At 38.5% G+C, this 25,103-nt stretch overlaps 1 protein-coding gene across 1 annotated transcript in view; it reads right to left on the bottom strand.

Annotated features, from left to right (window-relative positions):
* The window catches only part of CFAP47 (cilia and flagella associated protein 47), a 489,073-nt gene extending 464,197 nt beyond the window's left edge, over window positions 1-24,876 (bottom strand). Inside the window, 9 exon segments of the mRNA XM_029240167.1 lie at window positions 3,500-3,735; window positions 6,340-6,464; window positions 8,492-8,652; window positions 8,995-9,223; window positions 11,402-11,540; window positions 17,031-17,146; window positions 20,795-20,919; window positions 20,921-20,947; window positions 24,682-24,876. Of these exon segments, the coding sequence (XP_029096000.1) occupies window positions 3,500-3,735; window positions 6,340-6,464; window positions 8,492-8,652; window positions 8,995-9,223; window positions 11,402-11,540; window positions 17,031-17,146; window positions 20,795-20,919; window positions 20,921-20,947; window positions 24,682-24,876 (1,353 nt within the window).
* Window positions 24,877-25,103: the final 227 nt, after the last annotated feature.

Genomic DNA, 25,103 nt, shown 5'->3' with positions numbered 1-25,103 from the left:
CAGCCTGTGGAAGTCATACTTCTCCAGTGTCCCCCACATTCCCTACATTCACTTTTTAGTAATTTGAAACTTACAAGTGCTCAAGAAATCCAGAAATGTAGAGGGCTAAAATTTATGTTAAGAAATTAACTATCAGCTATGGAGGCTTTTTTTTTTGGTTTTTTGGTATTTTGGGTTTTTTTGGGCCAAGCCACGCAGCATGCAGGATATCTTAGTTCCCCGACCAGGGATTGAACCCATGTCCCCTGCAGTGGAAGCACAGACTCTTAACCACTGGACCACCAGGGAAGTCCCTTATGGGGTTCTTTTTTGAGTTTGAAAATTTTATATAGCGTATGGTGTTCCCAGGAGCCCCTCTCAATGTGAAATTCCCAAATTGGTTTCAGAGATGCACAAAAGTATATATTTCTTTTTATGCCCAGAAGATTATATGCTGACCTAAATTTAAGTGGCAAATATACTTCAGGTCTGTCTTGCATTACAGAAATTAAAAACCTTTGTGAACAGAACAGTTTTCATTTAATAATGAAAGGAAAGACCCTTTATTATACCCTCTTTAAATGTTCCTTTCTCAACAGTGATTCATTATCTGCTCAGCCACATATTTATCAGCTGTCACCCATGTATCTTCTCTAAACACTCAGACTCCCCCTCTACACTCAAACTGAATTAACCTTTTCATATCATGTCCACTTAAATTGTTGGCCATTCTACACATTTTCTCAACATAACCACTAGGAACAGCCCACCCCTAATCTACTGTTACTAATTTTATGCCTACCGTATATTAAAAAACATCCTATTGCTATCATTTTCCACTATATATTTCATGCTGTAAATTTTCTCTTGTTTCCTGGGTACTTAGCCCTTTCTTAAGATAATGCTAATCAAATTGAGGTTGGATGCCACAACAGGTTCTGAAACATTTTAGCTAGCAAAAGTAAAGCAACACAAAGGATGTAGGACATATCCTTCCACATTATAAATTCACCTTAGCCTTTGTTTCCTTTGTGCTATTATTTCCCATCTTTTCTGTAGCACTGCTATTTTCAGTCTTTCACTCATTTTGCTCCTCTCACCACTTTCTTTCTCAACTTCCGCCTCCACTCTCTTATCCTGGTGTGAAGAGCTTCTGTAGGAAATTGGTAATCGTGTCTTTCAAAGTCGTTAACACTTGGAGCTGACTGCTAAGAGAAATTGACCAGATTCCTGTGATCCTTGTCAGTTTCTCTGATCAGAGAAAATCAGCTATGTTTTGAAAGATATGCAGGTTACTGGAGAAAATGAATTATGCTGGTAGGACTAAGAGACTTAGACTAAAGTCTAAGAAACCATTAAAAAGAAAGCGTTTTGCATAAAGTGGTTAACACTTGTTATTCTGTGAAGACTAATTAGCTCTATTAAAACTGTGGGAGGAGTGTCATTCTAATGAAGCAGGAAGAGTTATACATATGAATTGCATGCATTTAAACATGTATACAACATTTCTTAACTGCAACTGGGAGAAAGCTTCCATCAATAACTTTATGAACCATATCACTATGCATTGGAGGAAAGATGATAACATAAGAACCTGAGGTGAAACTGAAGGCACTCATGTTTGCTACTGTTTAGAGCAAGGCTCAGCAAACTTTTTCTGTTAATTACCAGACAGTAAATATTTTAGGCTTTATGAAACCATACAACTCTCACAACTATTCAACTCTGCCCCTGTAGCATTAAAGCATCTATAGACAATAGGCAACAAATAAGAGGGGCTACGTTCCAATAGCAGTTTACTTAAAATAAACAACAACAACAACAAAAAGAAACAGGCGGCAGGCCGCCTGTGGACCATAGTCCGCCAACCCCTGGTTTAGAGGATCTGGGAAAGAGCTGTCTGAGTAGTGAGAAAGAGCAAAGCAGACTCTGACATCCATAAGCTGGCCTGGTGCTCACAGGTGTGCTTCGTCATTCAACTTTTCTGCTCTGCACCAGCAGTACAAGGCCTCGGTCAATTAAGTTATCATCTGTTTCCAATTAGAAAATTCTACTGAACCTTCAAGGTCTGGCTCATATGTTACTATGATGGAAGACCTTTCTACCAGGCTGGAGTTTCTATATCACCTTGTTACAGATCTGTTTTAAGATACCTTGCATTCTTGAACCCTACCTGTTTGTATGTCTTACGCTTCCTTAATGCATTAAAAAATTCTTACCTGGCGGAGCGCTGGAGGGAAGGAGGCGGCATAGAAGTTCATCCGCCGGGCCATGACGGGCTGCTCCTGTCCGAGGCGCCGGTCGGCGCGAGCTGCGTCCGGGCCAGGCTCCCGCCGCTACCGCGCGGCCTCATAGGTTTGCTCACCGCGCGGGGCTCGTGGCCGGAGCTGGGGCGCATCCACAGCCCACGCAGCCGCAGCCGCAACCAGCGGGCCCAAGCCTCCGGCGTCCGGGACCAGCCCCTGTACGCCGCCCACCTTGACCCCGCCTGCCGCGCTGCCTTAGGCGGCGGTGGGCGGACGCGTCCCTGCTGTGCCAGCTGGGGGCGCTGTACGAGTCAATCCTGAACTATTGAAAGCACCTGTGACAAGACTGGCCCTCCCTACACTCAGCTCCTACCCACCCGACACTGGCCTATCTGACGACGACGAGCCTCCTGATACCAGCCTGCCCCTCAACCTGCCACCCTTCACTGTGCCCCAGACGCACTATGCCCATGACCAGTGGTTGCAGGGCGCCTTCCACACCAGCCTCTGAAGAGCTGGCCTTGGGGGATGCATCCCTCAGCAAGTAAGCAAGTACTCAGACTATAGTGCCCGCTTTCCCCCCTACCACCTCACCTCACAGGAGTGTTAAGACCTGGGCCTCTTGGTGGCAAAACTGCCACCACCCCCTCTCTCCTGTCTTGAGTTAGCTGGCACTGGGGCGGACACCTGGGTTCCAGCCTTTGCACATGGCACTGGACTTCCAATTCTCCCACATGTGTGCACCCAAGCTTGACCAACCTTCGGCAGCTCTGCGGTTGGGATGAGTTCCTGGTTCCCACCTCCTTTTCACCTTTTGCTGCTATCAGCAGCCGCTGGCTCAGGTGCATCCCATCTCTGGTTCCTGGGTTCTACTGCCCTAGACAAGGGCTCCAGGACCCATTCCTGCATCCACCCTCGTGTGGGAGGGCCAAAGCTCCATGCTGGATATTTAAGTTTAGGGGCCAACCTCCTGGGCACATAGGTAAATAAATATTCTCTCAGAAAAAAAAAAAAAAATCCTTAGAAGCAGTAACTATGTTTTGTACTTTACATTCCCTACGGTGTCAAGTGGTTTTCCTGGCATATGAAAGGCACTTAACAAATAATTATGGGTATTGTATAGGTACCAATACAAAAGTATTCATAACTAGGTCACAAAAGAGAGAAAATTTATAAGCACTGGTACAACAAATGTAGCTTTTAATCCTCTGCATGGTTTTTTAGCCAACCTTAAAATATTTAAAGCATGTGAAAGCACAGAATGATTATCTTACCTGCATACATCCTTCATCTATCTTGCCCTTTTGAGGATCAACTTTAAAATGTGCAGTTTTTTTAAAGCGGTACATCACAGGAAGTGATTTGGATCGATTTTGCATAATACACTGAATCTCTGAACGTCCACCCATGAAACAAGGTGCAAAATTAAGGACCCTTCCCGGATCAAACTGTAATAAGACAGGAAGTCCTGAGCCTGTCAGGGCTAATTCCACTTTCTGAAATCGATCACCTGTAAAAGCAATAATAGCTTTTTAACATTAAAAGTGTTTTGGGACTCCAGGATATATTTGCTCAGTCCAAATAGTGTCATCTGAAAGACTTGATGAGACATGGGTAGCTCATTCAATCTTTCATTCAACAAAGTTATTGAGTGCCAGGGCCTTCTTTGTGCCAGGGACTTTTCTAGGCCTTGGGGGTACAGCAGTGAATAAAACAGACAATGTCCTTGCTCTCATGGGTTTTACATTCTAGTGAGGTGACACTGACAATAAAATAAATAGATAAGGTAGAGTAAGACAGCGTACAATGTCTTGGGGCTGCTCATTGATATGGGGAAGTCCCAAAAGACCTCTCTGATAGGGAGACGTGTGAGCAAAGATATAAGGGACTCTGGAAGAAAATCATGTGAAAAATCCAGAAAAAAAGTGTATTCTAAACAGAGAAAACAGCAAGTACAGAGACTCTAAGTTAGGAATGGCTTGGCATGCTCAAAAAAAAACCCCCAGGAACGAAGTATGGCTGCGAAGAGCAGTAGAAGAATGGTGAGAAATGATCAGACTTAAGATATACTTTTGAGGGTACAGTTAACAAAATTTGCTGACGGATTGCATGTAGAATAGGCGATTGAACACGATAAATGATAATGCTAAGGTTTTTGGCATAAGCAATTGAAGTGATGGAATTTTCATTTCTTGAGACAGGAAAGACTTCAGGAGGGATAGGTTATAGGGAAACCAATAGTTCTTTTTTTGGACATGTTAAGTTTGAGATGTCTAGTAGACATCCAAGTGGAAATGTCTTAATAGGTCACTTAATATATTTGTAACCTTAGAGTGAAGATGAAGGAGGAAGGACTGGAGTTTTGAGGGGAGAAGAGAAGCTGTGTGACACTAATCTCAAATCGAAAGAAAGTGAATGCATGCAGGAACACAGCAGGAATGGCAAGCACCAGGACTCAGTTGGGATTAGTGGTTATAGATATAAAGTGAAACCTCACAGCCTGGTTTTGTGTTTTTCGCCAGCGCAATTAGCTTCCCAGGTGCAGCGCTAGAGTAGGCTAAGAGTTGAATTTAATCAGATTAGAGGTTTTCCACTCATCCAAAATGGGAGTTGAGCCAAGAGATTTACATATACTTGGGAAAAGGTGATTAAAATAATGGATGATGGAATATAAGCTGAGCAATAACATAAATATGAAGTTTAGGAGATACTAGAAAGAAGCTAGTACCTATGAATTGTGAGCTCTAATTGAGTGAAAGAACTGTTTTGCAGAGAAAGCAATGTAACTAGAATCCCATAAACAGAGTTTATATTTCTTCACTCTTGGTCTTACTAGCCAATCCTAGACTCTAAGGAAAACCTAGCATCTGTATCTCTAGCCACTGAAAACTAGATTAACTTGCAAGCCTAGAATAAATGTTCTGTCTATGATCAGCAGACAGAGCTCCATATCACGAACCACGGCATAAATAGTAACAGAGCAATCAATTTCTGCCCTAGGAACACAGTTCAACTCTGCTCAATGACATCACTTGTACCAACATGTAAATCTTCTAGACTCTTGACTTACCATGGCTCATCTTTCTGGATTTCATCTGTCTTCTGCCTATATTTTTCTCTTTGATCTTTCTTGCTAAACTGAAGACCAATTCCATTTTCCTCACTGCAACGCATCCAACGTTACCCAAAAATGTAAAAAGTGCCTTGCATCTTTACGTGTGGCCTGCAAAGCACACGCACTTATCAATATCCTATAGCAGGATATTACGCTCTATTTACTAGAGCTCTAGTAAATAGGGTGACTAGTAAATAAAGTGACTGTCTCTTTATATAGATTCTAAGAGAGCAAAAGGTTTGGTAAAGATGAAATAGGTCATTTGTTCCCATATTAATCTCTAAGAGATAACCTAGGCTTACAAAGAAAAGAAGGCAGGGTTTTTTTTGTGTGTTTTCTTTTTTTATTCCCTTAACTCTACATCATCATGTTTATCTAATGTTATTTTAAAATAACAAAGTTGGGACTTCCCTGGTTAAGTGGTTAAGAATCTGCCTGCCAATGCAGGGGACACGGGTTCGAGCCCTGGTCCGGGAAGATCCCATAAGTCGCAGAGCAATTAAGCCCATGCGTCACAACTACTGAGCCTGCACTCTAGAGCCTGCAAGCCACAACTATTGAGCCCATGTGCCACAGCTACTGAAGCCCGTGCACCTAGAGCCCATGCTCCGCAACAAGAGAAGCCACCGCAATGAGAAGCCCGTGCACAGCAACGAAGAGTAGCCCCCGCTCGCTGCAACTAGAGAAAGCCCGTGTGCAGCAACCAAGACCCAATGCAGCCAAAACTAACTAACTAAATAAATAATTTTAAAAAATAATAATAAAATAAAATAATAAAGTCATCTAAATTCTAACTTGGAAAATTATCATGTAAATGATGCTGAGGCTGACTTTTCTCAACGTGCCACAGAAGACATGTTAAGGTCTCTCGAGTGTTTGCATTTTTATTCTAGTCCAGAATTATATATTTTTATTAAACTGCCTCTACAAATATTGCTGTCCAAACTTTTAAACAATAAACAGCTATACATTTGATGATAATGTTCATTTCGTATTTACTTTTGATGGTTTTATTGTTATCATCTCTCAAAAATCCATCTTTACTTCCTACAGACTCAAATCTCAAAAAGAGAGCATAGTCTTGCCTGTGTGAAGGATCATCCTTTTGACCATTAATGATTAGCCTGTAAAAAATCACAGTCAGTTATTTCTAAAGCAAAGATGATAACTTTATTATCTCTCAAAAGGGAATTTCAACCCAATACTTAAATCTATGCAAACAGACGAAATTCAGGAATAAAAAGGTGACTGTGATCCATTTTCCAAAATTACTGCACAAGACATTGAGACTTGCCAAGAAGAAGATGATACTCATATTATGTGAAGATCCAAAAAATGACTTCATGATGATATTTGTAAGATAAGAGGAATTTAAATATACTAAGTTGTCAAGGTCTTGCCTGCAACGCCACTTTCTATGTAAAGGATTTTCCTTCCAGGCAAACTTCATTGCTAGCTAAGGTCTCTGTTCAATTCTCTACAATAGTCCTTCTTACACCAGGGTGAAACTGCAAACCTCTCGTACGTACCTGTCTCCTCCCATGGACTAGGCACATATTGCTAGCCACATTCTTGCTAGAGGAGAACAAGTAATTTGGAGAATAAGATTTGGTAACAGCCTAATCTTGGCAGAGGAGAAAAGCAAAGGAAAGATGAGAAGAAGGGAAGTAGGACCAAAGACAGAGATGGGTTACATCACAGGCTTGTGCACTAGCAATCTTTACTTGCCTTACCTAGAGCTCAGCTTTTTAGGAGCGGATACTCAAACATACACACAAAAGGCTGATGTGAAATATTACACAGGTAACAAAATAGCATAGTGAGAACATCTTTAACTAAGACTACAAATCATATTTATTCCTATGTGTTCATGCTAGACTCTCAAATAAAATGAACATGTTGCCATGAAAAGAATATTTAGAATTTCAAAGATTGTGTATTAAACAGACTCTTACAGATTCACCAAAGAAGTTTCCTGCATGAAGAGATGATTAATAAGGCAATTATAGGTTGTACAAATAGAACAATTACTTGATTTACTACCCTCCTTAAATTAAACCACAACTCAGTCTTCATCGGACAGTTGGTATCACCAAGTGACCCTGTTGCCACAGAGAGAAGTACATTAAACATTGCCTTCTTACAAACAAGGGTAAGCACACTGACAATTGGATCGGTTATTGTCACACACTGCAACCTCTCAAGTGTAGCTGAAATTGCTACTATATATTTAAAACAGCATTGCCAAATATATTTTCAAACTAAATAATCAAACCAAGTACAGGGAAAAATATACATTGACAAAAGTCCTAAACGTCTGTATGAGTTTCAGCAAGCAAGTGTGGTTGATCCCAGCAGCTGCTATAGGCTTAATATTCCTGATACTCAGTAAGCATTTGGCCCTGGCAGGAGCAACTGCATCCTCTTTGGAGGCATCTAGAACATACTGCATGCCCCTGGCCATCACCTGACTATTTCTGCAGGGACAACAAGGTCTTGGTTGAACAGATTGGTTTGCAGCCAAAATCCAAAGCAACCCAAAACTTCCATCACCTCATTTCCACAAGGTCTGGAGAGATTTTTAATTTAAAATGAAGTATTTAGAAACATTTTTAAATATTGGAAATAATATTAACCAGGTTAGAAATATTTAGAACCATAATAAGAAAAACCCAATTTGTGCCTTCTGCCAAGTTTTTTTTTATTATTATTAAATTTATTTATTTTATTTATCTATTTTTGGCTGTGTTGGGTTTTCGTTGCTGTACACGGGCTTTCTCTGGTTGCGGCGAGCAGGTGCTACTCTTCATTGTGGTGTGTGGGCTTAGCATTGCGGTGGCCTCTCCTGTTGCACAGTACAGGCTCTAGGCACGCGGGCTTCAGCAGTTGTGGCACACGGGCTCAGTAGTTGTGGCTCACAGGCTCTAGAGCACAGGCTCAGCAGCTGTGGCGGCCTCGCTGCTCCGTGGCATGTGGGATCTTCCCGGACCAGGGCTCTAACCCGTGTCCCCTGTATTGGCGGGCAGATTCTCAACCACTGCACCACCAGGGAAGCCCACCAAGTTTTACTATTAAAATCAATCTGATGAATGTATGGTTAATATACTTTCCATTAATAAGTAACATCATGTTGGAATTAATTTTTGCTTACTTTGGGCTGAAACAAAATGTAATTAAAATCTTTTGATAAGGCTGTAACCTCCCTTCATTAGGAACATAGGAGATAAATGTGGTAATATCTATGTTCTTTATTTTCCTTAAGTAGGTTAGATTATTTAAAGCAACATCTGTTCTTTGTTGAATATTTGTACCCTGTAATATAAAATCAGAAATAAAAGAATATTCAGGCAAAACACAAAATAAAATATTTTAAGATGAGGTCATAAAATAATTATTGAAATTCCAGAGTCTAGATATAGAGAATATGTATGTTCATACATAAATTTGATCAAGGCACCTCATAAAATTAAAAGAACTATTGAAAAATGGATAAGAACAGATATAGATTACTCTCAATGTCAGCTGAATTTACTGAACTTTTTTAGGTCACCCTTGGAGACACATGAAATGAAATCATATCTATCTTCATGTTAAAACATATTTAGAAAACTTAAACAGCTTGTTGGTTATTAGTAAGTTGCACTACTTACTTACCAATTCTTCTCCAACAGAATCATCTTGCATTATGGCTACCCAATTTATAGGTTCTGGGCTATTATTGTATAGAAGTGCATGTTCAATCTTTGACATTCCAAAGAAAACAGGACCAAAGCTTATGCTTTCCAACTTTTTATCATTACTCATGTTTAACAATTCAATAATCTGCTCAACAACATGAGCTTTGATATTCAAGAATATGTCTGGACGATCTCGCAAACTCACTCTACAAGATAATGAATTATACATACATATTTTAATTAGAATTCTACATATTTTATTTTTCTCCTAAATGTTTATATAAACAGAAATTTTATAAAATCACATAATAATTAAAATTCAAAGGACTAAGAGCAGTTCCTTTCACGTATGTGCCAGAGACTGTCGTGTCCTTCTGTCTGTCTGAATCTGCAAAGTAGAATAGCATATGTGCAACCTAATTCATTGTCTCCAGGAAACAACAAAGATGGAAAACAACTGCATGAATTGACCCCAAAAATCACTTACTGATATTTCCATATCACCAATGATTTACATGGTCACCTCTAGTTCTAGAATTCTGAGATTCTTTTCTAACTCATCCCATCCCCCCAAGTCCAACAGCCAACTTCATCCCCATCCTAATAACCCAATTCCCTCCAAAGTAAGGTATCTCAGCAAAACTCCACTTCTTTGCTGAAATGAATATCCTCCCTCATAAAACTTCACTTTCCAGACTAATTTGAATTCACTGTTGCAACTTCTCTCCATCCCGCATTTATCCCTCTCTGGCATAAATGCAATCCTTTTGAATCTCTCCCTGTCAGATACCACAGATCACTGACCAATTCACAGCCATCACCAAAGTCATTAACTTTGTATCTCTGTGTATCTCTGTCACATTGGGCACGGTTGATACCATCTCTTTCCACATCTCCCCTCCCTTAGCTTTCTTGACACCATACTTTCATGGCTTTCCTTCTAACTTATTTAGACTCTGCCTTCTCATTCTTCTAAGACTTGGATATTTTGTAAACTCCATGAATAATGCTGTTTCTCTCCTACTTTTTTTATACTCTACCCTCCTTCAACATTTCATGCTTCATCTACAACTTATGAACTGACAACTCTCAAACCAATATACCTAGACCAAATTTTTTTCTGGGAGTCAAGATAAGTAAATATAATAGGCTCCACAGGATTCTGCAAAGCAAATCAATTCCAGCATTCCAAAACAGAACTCAAGATCTTCTCTCACAGACCTGAACCTCCTCTTACCTTCCCTTTCTATAACCAGTCACTAAATATAGTCAAATCTACCTCCATAACATTATCTCCAATCTGCACACTTCTCTCCCTCCATACTCCCAATTTGTACCTTAAATGAGGCCTTCATTATTTCTCTTCTGCTTTACTATTAGAATTTCTAGTCAGGCTATCCACTCCACATCTGTACTCCTCGATTTTGTACACTGCTATCAACATGACCTTTCTAAAATGCAAACTAATCAAGACACTCCCATCTTAAAACCTTCCTGAGATTCCACAGCCTTTACAATAAAACCCAAGCTCCTATCAGGGCTCACAACTGTTTCTCAAACATTTTTTTAATTGTGACCTTCAGTTAGAAATGCATTTGACATTACAATGCAGGACAAACACACACACACACACACACACACACACACACACACACACACACACACGAAACAAATTTTACAAAACGCCACTTGCCCTTACCATGTGAGATGCATTCTGATGTTTTCTATTTCATTGTTTTAATACTGGTGGTGACCCATTATAGTGATTGCACATTCTGCTAATGAACTGAGACATATAGCATTAAAAAATGCTGTCTTATGAGGTCCTTAACTGGACCCTGCACCATTCTGTTTTTCTGGTCTCATCTCTCAACACTCCTCACCTCCATCTCTTTGCCTCAGATCTCTTGATGTGTAACACTGTCTATTAACCTGTAGGAATTCAAGTCTTCTACTTGCACTGCCTGAAATCACTCATTTAACCCACTCTCATCACCAATACCCACTTCCCCTGCACACAGACACACATACATACACACACACACTCAGCCCAAATCACACCACTGCTCTTTGCCTGGCTAATTTCTACTCAACCACAGGTGTTTGGTTCAACTATCACCTCCTTAGTGGAGCTCTTTCTTGATCCACTCCCCCACTCCAACAAAATCCAAACTAGGAGCTCCTGTTAGGTGTACCCATATGCCATTCTCTGGTTCTTCCCATTTTTCAGTCCCTAGTGCTTGGCAAATAGTAGATACTCAATAAATGAATGCTGACTGAAAGAAGAAGCTAACATACATTCAAATACAACAGGCATATACGAAAAGTGAAAGAGGAAAGTATTAAGCACTACACTAGAATTAAGAACCATAGTATATACTCACTTTGCCACTTCATTTACAATTATGGGCCAGCCTGCACAGAAATCCACTTTAATAACCACTGATGACTTAGGCTGCACAATACCACTGGTTGGAAAAGTGACAATGGGTAACTGGCCCTGGTATTCTGTTTTAAACATACCTAAGGAGAACAAGAGCAGATGGTTTACATTTGGATCCTTATAATGTTAACGTTCACACTCTTAGTAGAGGACAGAGACACATTACAGAGTTTATGGTCTATTGTGGACCAAGAATCACAGCTTTGATTGTAAGTCCTGTCTCTAGGGTCATCCAATAAATGTGAGCCTCGTGTTAGGACTCAACCCTCATCAATAGCTAAAATTTTCTGTCTGCTTACTGTGTTCAGACACTTATGCTAAGAGCTGTGCATATGTTATTCTATTTAGTCCTCATAATGAAATCTATGATACAGGCTAGATCATTACCTCTATTTTATAAATAAGGAAACAGACACTTAGAAAGGTTGAGTAACTTGTCCAAAAATACACAACTGTTATGATAGATTAGATCATCAACTCCAATTCTTTAACCTTCTCTGCATCCTCACTGTTACCCTCCTGTGGACTAAGTATGTTTTCCTACCCCTTGACGGGGCCTGATCATGTGATTTACTTTGGCAAATAGCATGGGACTAGAAGTGACAACATGTCAGCTTCATCTCCAGATGTTCTCTTGCTCTTCTACCATGGAAAGTGTTTCTTTTAAGAAACTGCTGTCCCGTTGGCCTGTGCCTCAGCATTGGCAAATGTGAAGCAGAGCCACCCAGCTGACTCAGAGACCTGCAGTGAGTAACAGATCAGCCCCAGCTGCCTCAGCTTGAAGCAGAGTCATGCAGCTTAGATTAGTCAAATTCCAGCTATTCTGCATAAAAATGAGAAACTAAAAAAATAATTATTTTTTTAAGATATAGAATTATGGAGTGGTTTGTTACATAGCAATAGTTGACTACTACAGCTAGTAACTAACTAATAGAGCTGGGATTTTCACTTGGATGTTTCTGACCACAGGGCTCACACTTCTAGCCACTACCACTACTCTATAAACGAATTAATGCAGTTCACATAGGGAAACGGTGAAAGAAACGGGTTTCTAGACTCAAATAGCATATGAGGAGGCCACAAAAATTTCTTGTTCTGAAAGCAGAAATGGTCCATAATTTATGGTAATGTTTGGTGCCTATCTTAGAGCATGCAGGTGAGATCAGATACTACCTCTTTTTCATCGTTGTGGTCCTGGCACCCCACATGGTGCCTAGCACCAAGCAGTGTTCAAAATGTCCAATAAATGGGAGGTAACCAGTCATGAGTTTCTTTGATATCATTATACAATATTAACACAAATGAGCATGCTGCCAACATAAACAACTTTGAAAATTCCTAATTTACCAGTTTTAAATCACATTTGATGACATTTTCCAAAATTATTCAGTTAACTTAGGAGAATGTAATATTAGCATAATAAAAGTACTGAAAATATAAAAGATAATAAAACTTTAGGTTCAGAGATGACCAGATGAAAAAGGCAAACAGTAACAAAATTTGTTAATCCAATCATTTTTAGAGACTTGCTAATGACATAATATTTAAGGCTTATTTTTTTCTGTCATAATATAAAACAAAACTCTGTAAAATTATATCCATTATGAATAAATATTATTGACTCAATTCTCCAGGAAAAGAAAACTATATGAGTTAAGTCTGAGTCAGTGAAATAGTTTCTATACTGTAACCACTTTTCTGTAGTTTGACAAAAGAGCCTTCTGTAGTTTGACAAAAGAGTTTTAAGTGAATGGTTCAAAAGCTTATTCAGGAACAACCCCTAACAAAAGAACATTGTTCAATCTTTTAAATATATTAAAACAGTGAGCTCACAAACATTACTGTGTCTTATGTAACTTTAATATCATTAGTAATAATGAAATATTTGACTGGTTTTTTAATTGCTCACAACAGGAGCAAGAACATCATCCTAGGAGAAGGGTGTCATTGAAGAATTTTTTGTCATCAAATTTTCATTTCTTTTTAGATGTGAAACTGGCTGATGTGTGGAGAATGAACTAGAAGGAGATAAGAGGTGACTCCAGACAAATAATTTAGGTTGATGTAATTATAAGGGAAGAGAAGATTATGGACTGTTGTAAAAAAGTGACAGTGGGACAGAGAAAAGTAGGATTACTCACACTATAAGGAAGTGAACAGACAGGATTTAATAGTTGACTGAGTAAGGCGGTAGAGGGTGAAAAGGAGGGAGGTGTCAAGGATTTGCCAAATTTCTGACTTGGCCATATACATGGTGGTGACATTCAATGAAAAACAGAAAAGGAGAAGTTTGGGGGAGACATTGAGGAGTTTAGTTTTAGATGTGTTAACTCTGAAAAACCTGAAGGAAATGCAAAGTCTTGTACAGACTTCAGTGAAGTAACAGGAATGGAAGTGATTGCCTAGGGAGAGCAGGGTGACTGAGGAAACATGAGGGTCTATGACAAATCCTAAGGAACACTCACTTCTAATGTACTGAAAAAAGGGACAGCAGTCCACAAAAGAGAATTAAGGAGGAGGGAGAAGAAGAATAATTCTAACATCAATAATGAATATGTACTGAACACTTAATATATGTCAGAGAGTGTGCTAAGCATTTTATTAATCATTACCACAATTATAGGAGGAAGGCGCTATGTTTATCTTTAATGTATAAGGGAGGCAATGAATGTTCGGGAAGTGTAAATTCCTTGTCTGGGGCCTCCCAGCCAGTTAATATTGTAACCAAGATTTGGGACCTGGAACACCTCGCTCCAGGTCAAATCAGTTAAATGAAGGCTTACTGAATGCCTGGTATATGCCTAACATTGTGTTATGCATGAAAAGTATGTTGAGATTTCATGACATCAGTTTCCATGAAAACAAAACAAAAAAATGCATTGACAATAAGTAGTGGGTGCTTCTCTGGGTAGTTAGAGAGGATTCTGAGGACCACTCCTGGGTCTGGTCCAATTTAGCAAATGTTCTGGTTTACAGATGATGCCAGGCTTTTCTAGACAGTGATGTAGAGAGATGATGCTGATGATCAGGGGAAGGAGGACAGCAGACATTAAGAGCAAGAGAAAGGTCATATATTTGGGGCAAAATAACCCCCCAAAACCTAAAGGAGTCCTAAGGTAGCTGTTCAAACCCAGAAATGGTGTGTAAAGATCACACTAGAGACTTTAAAGACTATTCTACATCATAACACAGTAGTAGAAAAAGTACCCAAAGATTCAAGAGGGGAAGAGGGAAATGTGTACAATTCAAGGCATGCTAATTTCAATCTTCAATGATAAAAACCGAGAAACAATAAAGACATAAAAGAGAACATGGAGTTCCCCAGCTCACAAAACACTAATATTAGAAACATCTTAAAGATTAAACCATGTCTTTTCAAGATGAAAAGACAAGCACTACTTTGTAAATTTAGGAAACATTCTTATAAGGGGCAAGACAACAAAATGTATTCAACAACTTTCAGCTAAATCTAGGGATGGTTACTCCATAATAGACTATTAAAATAAAACATCATGAAGTTGTTACATAAACTCTGGCTTCTATAAAACTGAAGATAATAACCTCAGTGACACTACCAGAGAGAGAAAACAAAGCTACACAAATCATGAATCTGCTGAATGTGGCTTTTTAATGTCCTCTTAAGTACACATATACGTTTGTAAACACTTGATCTTTGACTCTAAAACTATAAAATATTTGTCACATAAAATCCTTTTTGAAAATTTTATTAAAATCATCTTTGGTTGCTGAATCTATTTTCTGCCTAAGTGTTTTTCTTCATGAAAATGCATTATAATTCTCATGAATATTTATATATTGTGCTTGTGGGTAATGAGGACTTTATGTCACTTTACGGGCACTTGCTACTGTGAATATAAAACATACTATCAATTTTGGTAAGGGTGGAAAAAATAATATCATTCAACTCCAAAAATGAGGGACAAAGTCGGCACTAAGAAAATGTGTTTCATTGATAACAATTTGTTTCAGTTAGTAAGGTAAGAGTAATTAACATTTCATAATACTCAATTATAATTTACCAATATAGTATTAACTACAAATGCTATGCACACACAAAATATTAATACAATACTAAAAGTCAATGTGGCTTACTTTTCCTAAAATGTAGGGACTCAGGTCCACACATATACTTTTATTAAGTAAAATAATATTAAATATTCAATTAAAATTATGTATTTTTTACTTACAGAGAGTTTTTATAAGTAATAAAACTGTAAAATTTGGTGAGATTTTAGAATAAAGAGAGGATATGATCAAAACTTTAAAGGTTTTGGAATGGACAACAGTTAAGAGAGATTTTGGAAAGTAAAAGAATACAAATAAAATTCTCTCCATTACATATCACTGCTCTATAACCAGACAATCTAAAGGACCATACAGCCCATAGTCAATCACCATAAAAGAGTTCATCCTTAACACTGGAGTCAGCCCACAAATGAGCCTAATATTCCACAGTCTGACAGGCGTCAGAAATTCAGCCATTTAAAAACCAAAGCATGGAAAGTGATATGAATAACATTCAGTGAGGAACAACTATCAGTTTTATTTGTTCATATCCCAGAAGAAATCAGTAAAGTGACAGATTGTCTTTGTCTTAATAATTCCCACTGCTCATTCAAGCAACCCCAAAGAATGTCCTCACTTACTGTAAAACGGGTTTGGATTTAAGACCTGTTTTATGTATCCAACAAGCAGTCTCAGAGAGAAATGCCCTCCCTGTCTGGAGCTAGTCCTCTTCTCAGCTTGGGGAAAATGTGAGTCTTAGCATCCCAGATGCTGACCATCCAATCAAGTGAATGAAAGGATAAGTGATTTTATGCCTACAGTATATCATCAATGAAGAGTGTGCATACACACATGCATGTGCGCACACACACATAGACACAGGCACACTTATGCCTTTATGGAAACTCTTAGGTCACAGTAAGAATGTCTAGAAATAATCCAGTATGGAGAAGAGAGAAGCACTTTTCCTTTCAACAAAATGTTAGTAAGAGCCTTCTAGGGATCATCATGTGAATTCAAAGTTGAATATGATCGAGAAAAAGAACAAATATTTACTGAGTGCTTGTGATAAGTCAAGTACCATATTACAACCTTAAGTACATACATAATTAACACAGTATATTTTATCAGCCAGTTTATAAATGAGGAATCTGAAGTTCAATGTCCTTAAAGATACTTGCCCCAGATCACACAGCTAGTAAGGCACTGTGTCCTGATTCTATCTCTGGAAAGCTCTAAGGACTATGTCACTTCCATGACACCACCTTGCCTCCTATCCTCAGGGAGATCATCAGTCATCTGAGAGTCAGGTTGTATTAATAAGAATCATAAGGATGTAGATTCATCTTTCCTGATATTACCTATCAGTCTTTTACAGTCATCCTACTTAAGGACCTTCAGTTTTGAGCCTTTTCAAATAACATAATTCTTCTGGAGGGGTAGGGTGAATCAGAGAATCCATTAATTGCAGAAGGTATATATTTCAAACAGTACCAATTTTCTTCCAAAAGTGTAAGTTAATTTATATGACAGAAAGTATTTACCTGGTACTCTGCCATGGTTAATGATATTAATCTCTTTACAATATACTTTACTATTGGCAACCAATGTCCCAAAATTAACTTCTGACTCAATTTCCAGTTGACAGGATAGAATCAACCTAGAAGAGGAGAAAAGAGGACGATATGATGAATTTTTTTTTTTTTTTTTTTTTACGGTATGCGGGCCTCTCACTGTTGTGGCCTCTCCCGTTGCGGAGCACAGGCTCCGGACGCGCAGGCTCAGCGGCCATGGCTCACGGGCCCAGCCGCTCCGCGGCATGTGGGATCTTCCCGGACCGGGGCACGAACCCGTGTCCCCTGCATCGGCAGGCGGACTCTCAACCACTGCCCCACCAGGGAAGCCCCATATGATGAATTTTAACAACTATAACCTCATGGTTAAATCCACAGGGGGATATATTTAGATATTTTTATCTTAACTCCTAAAAAGATATTTCAGTTTCCTTATAGGTCTGCTGGTGGCACATCTGTCAGTAAAACAAACTGTAAAATAAAGACACGAAAAAAAGATAATGAGACACATTTTAAATAAAGAAATCAGACTTTATGCATAAGTACATGGTATGCCTTCCCAAGTACTCATCTTGAGAGGTTACCCACACATCTCAATATTTTTGTAGCTCAAAATGTATTTGGAACTCTGTTTTGGAATCTCCTACTAAGCCTATAATACATTCTTTTGCCCCCCCCCGACCCCAAAAGGGTGCAAGTTATCTGAACAAAGTAAACTAGTTTGGATGGTCCAAATCTGATGAAATAAAAGGAGCTATGATACTATAAAATATCACTTGGGGACTAAAACAAGGCCTAAGAACAAAAGGATACAATTGATTTTCCATGTGTGTCGCCAATTTAAAGGACTCACTGTAGCGTATCTGTAGCATATGTTTTCATAAGCATTTAAAAAATCCATTCTAATCCTAAATACACATCTCATAATGATATATATATACATATATATCTGGATAATAATTTATAGTTTATAAAGCACCATTAAGTATATTATTCTGTTTGATATTAACAAATTTCCTGAAAGGTAGGTAAATATTACGGCTCCTAGGTTACAGATGAAAAGCCAAAGACTTAAAAAGCTTAAATGATTTATCTAAGGAATTATCTGGATATAACGCTGGGGAACTTAAACTTGAATCCATTTTGTTAGACTTCAAGTACATTACCTTAGAAACCTAACAACGATAACAACAGCATCAGTAATAAATATAGTAATAACTAATCTTTATTGAGCCCTAAGGTTATGTGCCAGACACATGAATTAAGTAATTTACTCCACTTAGGATACAACCTCCAAAGCATAAATGCATACATACATACAATCATATATACATACAAACACACTAAAATTCATAAATAAAAATACCTGAACAAAACATTTACAAATACTGCCTATACATTGGTGGTCTGGGCCTTCTTTCTGGGATCTGTGTTTATATGTGTTTGTGTATTACTGGATAGGTACAGACATTCCAGAGATCAGCCAGGAATGTCCTACTTATGCTGCATAGTCTAAGAAATACCCATGTTCTTCTCATAGAGATTGTAATTTTGTGACAGGAAAAGATCAATGACCTTGTACATCTCCTTACAATATATTTATATGTGTATACATAATTGCATTAATAGTTTACAGGATCTAAAAGAGGAACCAGTCACACAAACAATATAAGATGTGAAGCTGAACGTTTTTTCACACTTTTTCTCTAGCTAGATGTGGAAAAGTATCTTAAGAAGAATTTCTTAAGAATCTTCACACATACACACACATATACATGTACATACATGCATACACATATATATGGTTTAACCTTAGCAGTAAGGGTGTGGTAAAATGGCAATATATAACAGTTTCTCTGGCTTTCCTACTGGTTTCTCTTCTCCTCGTATAAAAAACATTTTCTGGCCCCATATGCACCACAACACGTCAGGACAGTTGACCTCTAAGGACAATAAAGTATCTAGCCACCTATCAGAAGTGCCTCTTGACTCCAAATGCCTTCTGCAAGATGAGTTACCAGTTGAACCCTGACTAAGGATCAGAGTTGAAGGAAATTCTGGAGAGGGGAATGACCAACACACTCATGCCAAGTACCAGTGGTCTCCAAACTCGGGGATGCTCTGATAGCTAAATAAATACCTTCCAATGACGCAAAGGAGTAGCTTATTCCTTTCCTAACATGTGTCAGCTGTTTGATTCCTATGCAGAATGTGATGTTGTGAGAAAGCAGAACTTCTCAACAACACTGAGAACCCAAATAATTGCACATCTAAATTTAGTTTATGAAAATAAAAAAATGCAAGGGAAATTATAAAAAGACTTATATCTAATACCAATATTAATATTAAATATTAACATTCTAATATTAATTCTGCTGGTGCCAGATAAACAGAGACAAAAGAATAACACCTATGGAATCATATTTTGCTGGGGAAAAGAAGGATCATGCATGTATGTATGTGAAAAAAAACACAAAAATTTTAACAGCAGCTCTAACGGGTAATTTTATAATGAACAGAACTATACTTATTTCAATATAAAATGAAAAGCACAATGTCCTGGTCAAATAAATTATTAGTATTAAAAAAAATTATTTGTATTAAAGTTAATCTGCAACCCAGTTACTTAGTTCTGTATTCATTATATCAGTCCATATTTTTCAGCCAATCTCAAAAAAACACCATTTTGAGTTTTTGAAGCCAAACATCTGCATTATTTAAAATTCTGTGAAGTAAATATGACAATAATTTAAAATTAAATTAAAATGTGAATATGGGTTCACAATAATTAATTTAGGAATGCATCCATCATAAAAACAGAAAGTAGAAGGGTAGTTACCAGAGGCTGGAGGGTAGAAGAATTGGAGAGATACTGTTTAAGGGTACAAACTGGGAACTAGTAGATAAATAAGTCCCAGAGAGCTAACATACAGCATAGTGATCATAGGCAACAAAAATGTATTATAAACTTCAAAGTTGCTAACAGACTAGATCTTAATTGTTCCCACCACAGGAAAGAAATGATGACTATGTAATGTGATACTGGTGTTAGCCAACCCTATGGTAGTAATATATTGCAATATATAAATGTATCACATCAACATGTACACCTTCAACTTACACAATGTTATATGTCAATTGTATTTCAATTAAAAAAAAAATAACATAGGATGAGAAGGAACAATCATTGAAGAGGTGTAGTAGCAAGGAAATCAAGAGAATAAAGTGACCCACAAAGGCAGTAATGGTTAATTGTGTCTAATGCTTCTGAGAAATGGAGTAAGATAAAGGCAAAGGAGGTACCAACAGACTGGCAATATGCAAGAGCTACTTCACTGGAAAGCTGGGGAAAACAGCCCCTCTGGAGTTTGCTGGAGTGAGAATGGAAAGTAAGATTGTAGAGACAGCAAAAATAGCATTCTTTAATAAATCTTGCTATCAAAAGGTACAGAAAATATGGTGGAAATAAAATAGGGTGCGAGTTCAACGGGAAAAAAAGAAAACATGCAATTGTTGGACATTTTTTAATGATTTTAATAAAAAAATAATGGAAAACTAGTCTTCCATTTGTTTTGAACACTACAATTTGCTAAAAATTTGTTCTTTAAGTTCAGTTGTAAGGAAACTCTAGATAAAAAAAGCCCTATTAGTCATAGAAAATACAAAATATTACTATGACCCTTAATATTTGAAGAGTGCTCAAAATATTAGCATGAAATATGAAGAATACATACCCAATTAGAGGGATCTCTATTGTTTTATTTCCTATTGAAATAAGAAGTTGGTCAAAAGTGTCTTCATTCTTATCAGGATGATACTCCACCATAGCTGTCGTCTGAAGGCCAGAAGCAAGTGCTTTAATCCAGATTGGTCAAAATCAGTTTGAACTTCAGTGGTAGGGAAAAAAAATCAAATTATACATCTTAAGTCCTAATAAGAAAATAGTATGAGCAACTGTAGTTAGGAGTATACATTATTTCAAGAGATATATCAAGACATAGGCAATATTCCTGCCCTAAAGGCAAAGACTTAATGACCATATCTATACCTATCAGATTCTAGATGCTTCAGATATGCTTTTAATGGTACACAAACTGAAACTGAAAATGCAGTCAGTCAAGAAATATGTAAATGCTTGTGGGCTCCTTTAGAAGTATGAGGTACCAGAATACAGAAAAAAAGGGAAGAGCAATCTAATGAAAATGTTACTCAGTCTAAATACATACACAATATAAACATGCACACATACATACAATCATAAATACATACATCATTTTATATACTTTCTGCATAAGGACTTGGACTTCATAACTTGGAGGAAATATAAAAAGGAATAGACCAATGAGGAAAAAGAACTTTTGTTCTTGAAAAACATTTGCTAGACTCCAGGAAAAATCTGAAGGGGGAAAGAGAAGAACTGCTTTGTGTTGAGTACGTCTGGTAGGTAAAGCATTTGATGTCTATCAGCTCACTTAATACACTTCTACAGCCCTGTAAGGCTGATATTAAGGCTCCCAGTGTAGAGATGAGAAACTGGGACCTGTAGGTGCAATTAATACCTAAGGTCACTGTGTCAGTGAGAACTCAAAGCACACATCTGTCTGACTCTAAAACTTAAGCTCTTTCCCCACAACTAGACAGAATCTCCTGAGTATATAATCTCTTTAAAGAAGCAGACTATATACCCCTTGAAAATTAAATAATGTAAGCCAGGGACTAATCAAGTGTCATACGAGTGATGCAGACATAAGTATCATGAAAATCCATGAGAGAACATGATTACTGTGGGCTAAGAAGGAGTACACTCAACGCAGGGTTAGAGGATGGATGTAAAAGGTAGAGAAGAAGCAAGAAAGGTGCTCCCTATGGAGGCGGGAATATCTCAGGCACACGCAGAGAAAAGAATAAGCAAAATAATCTCTCAGCAGGCAGCTAATAAGCTAGCCTTGCTGGGCAAAGAGCTTCAGTGAGTAACAATGGAGGTCAAGTTGAAATTAATTATTCAGGGCTTTTAATGTCAGACTGAGTCTAAGCAGGGCTTTCCAGCAATGAGAGCTACAGAGAACTGGAGTGATGTGTTGATACCACTGGTCTGAAAGCATCATACTTCCAGCAAACAATGATTCTGACACCTCATAACTACCACAGCCCAACTCTCAACCCCCATCCATCACCAAACAGTAAGAAAACAAGGGATAGATTATTCCTCACATAGGTCTTTGGGTGCTGGAAGTCCACATAACAGGTTTGACCGTCTTCCTTTAAATAAGAAGGGCAACTAGTACTTCAGCAGCATGTGCCCAAACCACAAGTTTCTCAGCACTCTGAGTGGTCTGCAAAGGTGTGTAAGGCACCACCCCTTCTCTTAGGAGCTTATGAACTGACCATTGAGGTGAAAGTAACAGTTACCAGGAGCCATCTGGATTCAAGTCCAAGCTATAATGAATGTCTGTAAATGCAATTAGTATCCAGTAGGGGAGAAATAATTTGGAGATAATATAAGAGAAGACTTGTTTCAGAAAATGAGAACTCACTTTGACCCTAAAAGATGGGTGGGATTTGGAAGGCGGTGATTCTTGCAGGAGGAAGGAATGAAAACATGGGTCAAAAGAAAAGGAAGTCTGAGCCATGGGGGTAAGAGGACAATTACAAGTAAGACTGGCCTGACAGAACCAAAGGCCACACAAGTCAGCAAAACACTGAAGATAAAGACTGTGTCTTAATTTTCTAACAGCAACCCACAGTAGGTGGCATTAGCACTGCATATGGCACATAGTGGGTACTCAATACATAGGCAAGGCAGGATCTTGGAAAACGGGGTGGAAAACAAGCACTGCTGTGTGTTAAGAGAATCATTTCCTAAATAATTACAATAGTGATGATGACAATGCCCTTTACGTAGCACCCTGTTTTTATTTTTTCTTTCTTCCTCCAAGACAGTTAATATACTTTTTGCTAATCTATCCCTTCCCTAATTCCCTTTATGCCTGTGAAGGACCAGGAGTGCATATCATGATCTTACAACAGATATTGAACTCATGGCCTTGGCCTCTAACTAGTAAACCTGTCTGGCCATTCTCTTGCCAATGTCAAGACCTCTAAATAAAAACCACAGTAAAACTAATTATATTATTTTTCTTCTGACTTCATAAAAACCACCCATACAAGTGCCTCCTGGACATCCATAAACTAGTGTTTGCCCACATCTGGGATTTGCTTCCAGCCTGAGTTTTAAAAGAAAATATTTTCAGATATACATTCAATTGTTCAATAAATATGTAGTGAGTTAATGAAATAATAAACTTTTCCCCGAATTTTACAGTGTTTGGAGTAATCAGGTACTTCTTGATTTAAAGAGTAGTTAATAGTCCCTGTGATGTACACTTTTATTACAAAATAAACACATCACTATTGTTAAAACATGTACACACAAAAATCAATAAAGAATGATTCCATTTATATGAAACTCAAGAACTGACAAAATTAATCTGGTTCATTACAAATTAGTGTAGTGGTCACCTCCATGGGGTAATTACTCCACGTACTATAGGGAACCTTCTGGAGTGCTGGAAATATTCTATGATTTGATCCAAGTGGTGGCTACGTGGAGATATATGTATATAAAAATTCATCAAGGTTTGCTTTCAAGATTTGTGCACTTTAGTGTAGGTACACAGTACATCAATTTTCTAAGTGTAAAAAGTAGAACATAAAAGTCCTTTTTCTCATTGCCCTCCTAATCACTACCATACATTTATCTATATGTATACAAACAAATATGTGTGATTTTAATTAAATCATAGATACCTTTCCATTTCTGCATATAGAAGTCCAGCTGCATTCAGTATCATTATCATTAGAACTATCCCACAAAAAAATGCAGTTATTCATCACGTACATATCAAAAATTCGTTTCACCTGTCCTATATCAACTTTCCCTAAGAACAGATGATCACAGTAAACTAATAGCCATCCATTTACACAGATAATCTAAAATAACAGTGAGATAGAGATGAAGTTCTGTCAACTTTTAAATCAGAAGATAGGGATAGCCTCTCAGAACATTAATTTTGCTGATTATTACTACTAATTCCCTCATTAGTTTCTAAGTCTTATGAGGGCAGGACTCTCTCCATTTTACATCCCTAACACTTACTCCCTATTTTGTAGCAGGTTCTCAACAAATGTTTGTTAGAATACGAAATAATAAACCTTTCCACTATCCTACAGTATCTGGAGTAACAGGCACTTTATGATCCAAAGGGTAGTTAATAGAGAATCTGTTGCCATAATTCTACAGTATCATGAAGCATAGATTCTGGGCTGTTAAGAGGAGACAGACGTGAAATCCTCTTCCCTTCTTTCCAAACTCCCAATGAAGAAATTGGGAGGTTCCAGATCGACTTTTCTCCACCCTGTCTCCCAGCCCCAAGCAGAAAGGAAAAAACATCAAAACAAAACAAAAAGCCAGCACACTAAATCGCTGCTCCCCAGGAAGCTCAATCCTGCCCGCAGGAGCCGGGCGCCTACTCCCCAGGACAAAGCAGGTGCCCAGGTGGGTAGGCATTCTCGGATGGCGGCCCTCCTGAGGTCCTGCTCTCAACACCCCTGGGTGTGTTACCTGTGGCTTGACAGGCTCCTGAAACCGGATCTTCTGGCTGTATCGGCCGAGATTGTGCACGGTAATTGGGAGGAGGTAGACCCTCCCTGCCATCGCGTCCAGGAACTTCACTTCCGACGGGGTCACCCGCAGCTACATATCCTTCTTTGGCGTCTCCAAGTCCCAGGCCATGAGTGAGCTCCTCTCGGACTCCATAGCCGTGCTCTAGGTATCCCGCAAACCTTTGCAGATTTGACCGAGGATTAGCGTGGACCCCGTCGCTCGGCAACCGCCAGACGCTGATCGCTAGCCTCCAGCCCAGCCGGCTTTGGCGCCGCCCAAGCTGGCGAGTTGGCAACCTCAACCGAAGCTGCAGGCGTCTGGTGAAAGAACCCCAGGATCGCAGGTGTCATCAGAGGAACCAGAAAACTTGCTTTGGTCGC

Source organism: Monodon monoceros, unplaced genomic scaffold (genome assembly GCF_005190385.1).
Source record: "Monodon monoceros isolate NGI ecotype Baffin Bay Population unplaced genomic scaffold, NGI_Narwhal_1 Super_Scaffold_22, whole genome shotgun sequence".
In the NCBI taxonomy this organism is placed as follows: domain Eukaryota; kingdom Metazoa; phylum Chordata; class Mammalia; order Artiodactyla; family Monodontidae; genus Monodon; species Monodon monoceros.
The sequence above is the reverse complement of the archived record's forward strand: the minus strand, read 5'-3'. Positions and strand labels throughout refer to the sequence as shown.